This window comes from Electrophorus electricus, chromosome 5 (assembly GCF_013358815.1).
Source record: "Electrophorus electricus isolate fEleEle1 chromosome 5, fEleEle1.pri, whole genome shotgun sequence".
Lineage (NCBI taxonomy): Eukaryota > Metazoa > Chordata > Actinopteri > Gymnotiformes > Gymnotidae > Electrophorus > Electrophorus electricus.
Window position 1 is genome coordinate 12,922,890 of NC_049539.1, and position 7,500 is coordinate 12,930,389.

General features: G+C 45.1%; 1 protein-coding gene across 1 annotated transcript in view; it reads left to right on the plus strand.

Moving 5' to 3' along the window:
* The window catches only part of invs (inversin), a 22,948-nt gene that overhangs the window by 293 nt on the left and 15,155 nt on the right, over nt 1-7,500 (plus strand). The window contains exons 2-4 of the mRNA XM_035526455.1: nt 756-922; nt 3,234-3,407; nt 5,321-5,488. Coding sequence (XP_035382348.1) covers nt 806-922; nt 3,234-3,407; nt 5,321-5,488 — 459 coding nt within the window. The 5' untranslated portion in view covers nt 756-805. The remainder of the gene's footprint in view (nt 1-755; nt 923-3,233; nt 3,408-5,320; nt 5,489-7,500) is intronic.

A 7,500-nucleotide genomic window follows, 5' to 3' on the forward strand; every position in this document is an offset into this window, starting at 1 on the left:
ACGGCCCTTACAGAGACTAATCACAGGTATTTACATATACTCTCTCACCCACACACACACACACACACACAGAGATGTACAAACACACACATACACACGGCCCTTACAGAGACTAATCACAGGTATTTACATATACTCTCTCACCCACACACACACACACACACAGAGATGTACAAACACACACGTACACACGGCCCTTATAGAGATTAATCACAGATATTTACATATACTCTCTCACCCACACACCCACACCCACACACACACACACACACACAGATGTACAAACACACACGTACACACGGTCCTTACAGAGACTAATCACAGGTATTTACATATACTCTCTCACCCACACACACACAGAGAGAGATGTACAAACACACGTACACACGGCCCTTACAGAAACTAATCACAGGTATTTACACATACTCTCTCACCCACACACACACACACACACACACACACAGACATGTACGTACACACGGCCCTTACAGAGACTAATCACAGGTATTTACATATACTCTCACCCACACACACACACACACACACACACACACACACACACACACACACACACAGATGTACAAACACACACGTACACACGGCCCTTACAAAGACTGATCACAGCTACTTACACACACACACACACACACACACAAATGGCTTTCTATTCCTCTTCAGAGATGTAACAGCCAAATCTTGTGGGTAAAGTGACATGTAAAAAGTGTGTGTGTGTGTGTGTGTGTGTGTGTGTACAGCTGATCCGTGTCTCAGGGACAGTGAGGATCAGTTTGGGAGGACTCCTCTCATGTACTGTGTGCTGGCCGACCGCTTGGACTGTGCTGAGACTTTACTGAAGGCAGGCGCTTCTGTGAACAAAGCTGACCACAGCAAAAGAACTGCTCTGCACCTCGCTGCCCAGAGGGTGAAAACATACACACGCTGACTTTCTGCCTCTCTCTCTTACACACACACTCTCACTCTCTCCCCTGCCTTTCAGATTCATACAGAAGCACACACCCTCTCTCTTCTCACGCACACATATTCTCAATTTTTTAATCTCTGTTCACATCCACACCTACGCGTTCCTTTTCTTGGTTTTCTTTTGGATTATTCTTTAGCAGTAACTTGTTGACGCAGCCCACAGCACACGAGCCTACAGGATGACGCGTACCGACAGGAGCTGTGATGTGAGGGTCTACTGCCCCCTAGTGTCCCCTACTGTCCTCGTCAGCGCTGCCTGGGGTGCTGTTACGAATGCCTCTGGCTTGTGACATCCGGTTTTAATGTTTTTGCACCAAAAACATCAAAAGTGCATTTTGTAAGGCACTTACGCTCATAACTGGAATCATAAATAAAACTAATAATATGACTTGTGGGAGAGCGCGGCCAGGATTTGAGGAGGGGAGGGGACTGGAGAGGGGACTGGAGAGGGGAGTGGAGTGGAGAGAGGAGTGGAGAGAGGAGTGGAGAGGAGAGTGGAGAGGAGAGGGGAGTGGAGAGAGGAGAGGGGAGTGGAGAGAGGAGAGGGGAGTGGAGAGAGGAGAGGGGACTGGAGAGGGGACTGGAGAGAGGAGAGGAGTGGAGAGGGGAGTGGAGAGGAGAGAGGAGTGGAGAGAGGAGAGGGGAGTGGAGAGGGGACTGGAGAGAGGAGAGGAGTGGAGAGGGGAGTGGAGAGAGGAGAGGAGTGGAGAGAGGAGAGGGGACTGGAGAGGGGACTGGAGAGAGGAGAGGAGTGGAGAGGGGAGTGGAGAGGAGAGAGGAGTGGAGAGAGGAGAGGGGAGTGGAGAGAGGAGAGGGGAGTGGAGAGAGGAGGGGAGTGGAGAGAGGAGAGGAGGGGAGTGGAGAGAGGAGAGGGGACTGGAGAGTGGAGAGGGGAGTGGAGAGGAGAGGGGAGTGGAGAGAGGAGAGGGGAGGGGAGTGGAGAGAGGAGAGGGGACTGGAGAGGAGAGGGGAGAGGGGAGTGGAGAGAGGAGTGGAGAGGGGAGTGGAGAGGGGAGTGGAGAGGGGAGTGGAGTGGAGAGAGGGGAGGGGAGTGGAGAGAGGAGAGGAGGGGAGAGGAGAGGGGACTGGAGAGGAGTGGAGAGGGGAGTGGAGAGGAGAGGGGAGTGGAGAGAGGAGAGGAGAGGGGAGTGGACTGGGGGGTGGAGAGAGGAGAGGGGAGTGGAGAGGGGAGTGGAGAGGGGAGTGGAGTGGAGAGAGGGGAGGGGAGTGGAGAGAGGAGAGGAGGGGAGAGGAGAGGGGACTGGAGAGGAGTGGAGAGGGGAGTGGAGAGGAGAGGGGAGTGGAGAGAGGAGAGGAGAGGGGAGTGGAGTGGGGGGTGGAGAGAGGAGAGGGGAGGGGAGTGGAGAGGAGTGGGGGGTGGAGAGAGGAGAGGGGAGTGGAGAGAGGAGAGGAGAGGGGAGTGGAGAGAGGAGAGGAGAGGGGAGTGGAGAGAGGAGAGGGGAGTGGAGTGGGGGGTGGAGAGAGGAGAGGGGAGTGGAGAGAGGAGAGGAGAGGGGAGTGGAGAGAGGAGAGGGGAGTGGAGTGGGGGCTGGTGTTGGGAGGAGATGGGTAGGGAGGGAGGACGAGAGTGGAGGGGAGACGTGGTGAAGAGGAGGGGTTGATGGCTTCCACTCTGACACCTAGATCAATAATAGCTGTAGCTTAGGGATTAACACACTAATTGGGCTGAGAATAGAGACCATGAACCCTGACACACACACACACACACACACACAAGGATATCTCCAAGATGTTTTATGTAGTGCTAAGTAGGCTAGACAGGATTCTTGGACATAAGAGACCTGCTTCCTTTCCATTCATACACATACATAAAGAAAAGCCCTAAAACAGAGGGTTTATTTCAACTGCACTGCTCAAACCAAGAAGCCAGGCGACTACCCCCAAATAAAGAATGAAAACGTCACTATTATTTCAACTCCAGCTATTATTGCAGTTTTAACATATTCCTTTGTGAATGTTACATAGTATAAATGTTTGTCTTTATAAATATTAATACTCAGATAAAACATTTAAAAGGTAACCATACCTAACACTGAACCTTGGTAATGGGTGCATACCGCATAGCTGTTTTAAAAATTGATTACAGTGGCCATAAACCCGACCCAGGTGTCATTTTAAAACTAAACACTGTAGAGGATGTCGTGGTGTGTAAGGCGGTGTATTAGACCATTCATTTAAACACTGTTGCACCTTGTTGCTGAGCATTGCACGTTCCTGCGTACCCACCCCAGGGAAACGTGCGCTTCATGAAGCTTCTGCTGTCGAAGCATGCTGATTGGCTGCTGAAGGACGTGGAGGAAATGACGTCGCTGCACCTGGCCACCCGCCACGCCAGCGCCAAGCCCCTGTCTCTGCTCCTGAAACACATGGCACCGGGAGAGGTGGACACTCAGGACAGGAACAAAGTAAAGCACGCAAACTCCGCTCTGCCGTAAACACTGTGGGGATGGACCGGGGGTCAATCCGAGGTCACCTCGTGTGTGTATAGGTGTGACTGTGACCTTTTTTTTGGGGGGAGAATATGAAGCCCAAGCCCATTTAAATAGTATAATAATAAATTATATTCAAATATATTTCCTTGCGAATCACTGCACACGGACCCCTTTTAGGTTTTGGGTCTCCGTGTTTACCTGCGATGGCGTGCCTCCAACGACGACCGCGGCCTTGAGGTCACCGGGCGGTCATGCATACGTTAGCCGCGTGCTGCAACCAAGAAAGTCTTTTTTTTTTTCTAAGAATGATTGCGCGATAATGGCATATACTAGCAACCTTAGACGCAGCTTCTTTCGTTGGCAGTAATGGCGCCGTTTAAAGTTGCAGTCATAGTAATTGGCTGTAATAGTTGTACCGGTATTAGTAATTTAGAGAGCACCTCGCGGTAGGGGTGGGGATATGAACACCGGTTCCCAGCTCAGGTAATGCAATCCAGACCGACTACTCGAAACGATGGTTTCTCACAAACAGGGAGACCAGCATGTCTCAGAACTTTGCGGGAAAAAATGTTTTGGCGCATGCCACACAGAAACTAATGACCTAACCATAACATCCTGCATCTTAGCCTTGCGTACTGAGGCCCAAATGATTAAAATACATTAAAATACTGAAGTTATGAGCTGCGTTTGGCTTGGTCTACATTTATAAGGTTTTTTGATCATTTCCTGTGACTGCACTAGTACTGATCGTAGAATATATAGCGTTAGGCAGTGATGGACGAAGTACACAAATCCAGTACCCGAGGGATAGCCCTGGGGAAAATGGCATTCCAGTCAAAGTAGACCTACTGTATTCTCAGTACAGTACTTTAAAAAGTATCCAAAGTAAAACTGCTGTAGTGGGATTAAATAATCTGAGTGGAACAGCGCAGTTTTTGGGGATTAAAAATAGCAGCGATGTATGGGGGCCCCAAGTAATTATTTTATTTATAAACATTTGATATTTTTATGCATATTTTATGTATATAGAGCCCATTGTTAAACTAAAGTTTCTTTCCTACTGCAATACTATATAACTATATATTTTTTAAATATTAGCATTTATTTATTTTAACATTTCAGTAACATTTAGAATTTTGGTTTTTGTAGCATGTTCCTCCTTTTACACGTTTGAATTGAAAAGAGTTGTAAGTAGTCGTTAATATGCAGTTGAACATTCACTGGGGAAATCTGAGTAAATTAATACGGCGACTATAAAGTTTGAGCAATTATGTCCAATTTTCCCCTGATTTACAGGAATAACTAGCAGCTAGTAAAAGGTGTCATGATTGTACGCGTAATGCCTCTTCACAGCTGTTGTTGTTAGTTGGATAACAATGTTACATTCCTTAAAACATTATCTTAGGTAGCCAGCCTCAGCTACTGCTGTGTTTTCTAAAATTTGATGTTGAAGTCTTGAAGAATGAAATCAAGTGTTAGTAAGGCAAATAAGTAGACATTTTAAAATGAAGGAACCCTTCTTCTGTTACAGAAATGGGTGGGAAAAGCTAAAAAAACAAAACAATTAATAGTTAATAATAACAGCAATTGAGTTAATGGTAATCTTTTAACAGCAAATGATAGTAACAGTGGGAATAGTGAGCTTATGTGATGAACCTGTTTGTGCATGACCTCTGATATGCAGTCACTTTTGAATCTTTTGGTGATTTAACATTTGTAATTTTATTGACATGGGTGATGCAAATTGTCTTCACTGACTACCATATTAAACCTCAGTTTGCTTAAGGTACTTTGCAGAAATACCTTAATAAGAAAACATAACCATTGAAACTGTGTGTGTGTGTGTGTGTGTGTGTGTGTGTGTGTGTGTGTGTGTGTGTATACAGCAAACAGCATTACACTGGAGTGCCTTCTACAACCACCCTGAACACGTGAAGCTGTTGATAAAACACGACTCGAACATCGGCATCCCAGACAGTGAGGGCAAAATCCCCCTGCATTGGGCAGCTCACAACACACACCCCAACGCCACACACACTGTGCGCTGCATCCTGGTGAGAACACAGTGACACACACACACACACACTCACAATCACACACTAGTTCTCTCTCTGTCACACACACACACACACAAACACACGCACGCACACACACACGCACGCATGCACACACACACACACACACACAATCACACACTAGTTCTCCCTCTGTCACGCACGCACGTGCACGCACGCGCGCACACACACACACACACACACACACACACACTCTCTCTTTCAGAGATCCAGACCTCATAATCTGTATTCTGATGTACACCTCACAGTGGTAAAGAAATATTCTCCATAAAATTCATATTATAACTCATTAAGGTGAAATATATTTCTTATTCTTTCAGAAGAATTTTTTCCTCTGTAGCAGAATTTGAGTAAATATTAGTAGCTGCCCAGTACAAACTCGCAGTGAATTACATGTCATAGGAAGTCAGTCATTTCTATTTTTAGAGCACATTTAAAAATAAACCGACCAGAGTACTGTAAAAACATTTTCAACACATCAAAAAAGAAAACTTGTTTACCAGAATAAAATGAATAGTAAAGCAGAGAAACATGGTTGAAACTAATGTAATGGAAAGTAAAAGTAAAGCAGCTTTACAAAAGTTAAATGCTTTAAAACCATTTAAGAGGACTCAAAAGCCTGGGAATATTAATGTGCTTTTGAATTACACTTAAAAACATCAACTGTGGATGACATCCTTCTAAAGACAGGTAAACTGTTCCAGAGTTTCAGCACAGAAGCAGGAAAAGCTCTGTCAACTTTAGATTACAGAGTGGTTAACACCAACTGACTGGAGGATCTTTAGGCTTGTGAAATGGAATATGGGCACAGGAGGCCAGAGATTTTGGAAAAATGACATTTAGAGTGATTGGTTATAGTTTATGTGGAATGAAAATACATTTTTCATCATTCAGTTTTAAACCAGTTTTGGACATCCAGCATTTCATATGTTCAAAGTCATGCGTAGCTTGGACAGAGCACTTAACACCTTGTTCAAGGGGTAGATATAACTGAATTGTTATTGTCTGCATAGAAAAGGTAGGATTTTTATTTATTTATTTTTGTATTAGGGAAGTCCCAAGGGAAGCATGTACAGGGAAAACTGTATAGAACCTTAAATAGAGCTCTGAAGTCATCTAAAGTTGATTGCAGCCGAAGAAGAGAGGAAATGACCAAACGTCACTGAAAAGATTCTATTCTTGAGACAGGAGGCAAAACCCTGTAGTGCAGTTCCCCTAAGCTAGACTGGAATGCTTCTACAATATAGTTTTTAACTAAACATGAGTCTTTAGAAACTTCAAAAGATAGATAATTTAGAGATTGGCCACAAATTTCCAAAAGATGTCATATCCACGCTGCGCTTCTTCAGTAAAGGTTGGAGAACTGAGAGTTAAAGCTGACTGGGACAGTGCTATTATATAAAGAACTGTTATATTATCACATTAAAGATAAAATGCTGGGACCAGTACTGTGCAGCACAAGAAAAAGTCTACCTGAACATACCCAAAAGTAGTTCCGACACGTCAGACAAGGTCACGGTTTCAAAGGGATCCAGAAAGGCAGAGCATATAGGTGAATCAAAGGGCTTCTGGGAGAGTGATAAAATAAATCACCTTATGAGTTTTGGAAATGAAGAACCTTAAAAACACCCCACACCTTTCAGCTTGCAGCCTGGAGAGTGACTTTATTACGCAGGTTCAGTACAGTGTTTATGTTGGGGGTGTGAATGTTTGGAAATGATCTTGGGGAAGTATTTTTCTCCTGCCATTTTTACAGTTTGCTGATAATTAGCCAATTACTCTTTTAACGTGTAGTACAATACCCGGAGCGTATCCTGTCTCACTGTTTAATCATGGCTGAGGTGTTAAATTGGGTCACTTGGTTTGAAGTGATGTAACTGCATCAAGAGAATACGTGCGGGTGGAGTAGAACAAATTGACCAATTGATTAAAGCTGAAAGCCTCTGGAGGACTTTGCCTTTGGTGGAAGAAAGTAAATTCCACACTACGAC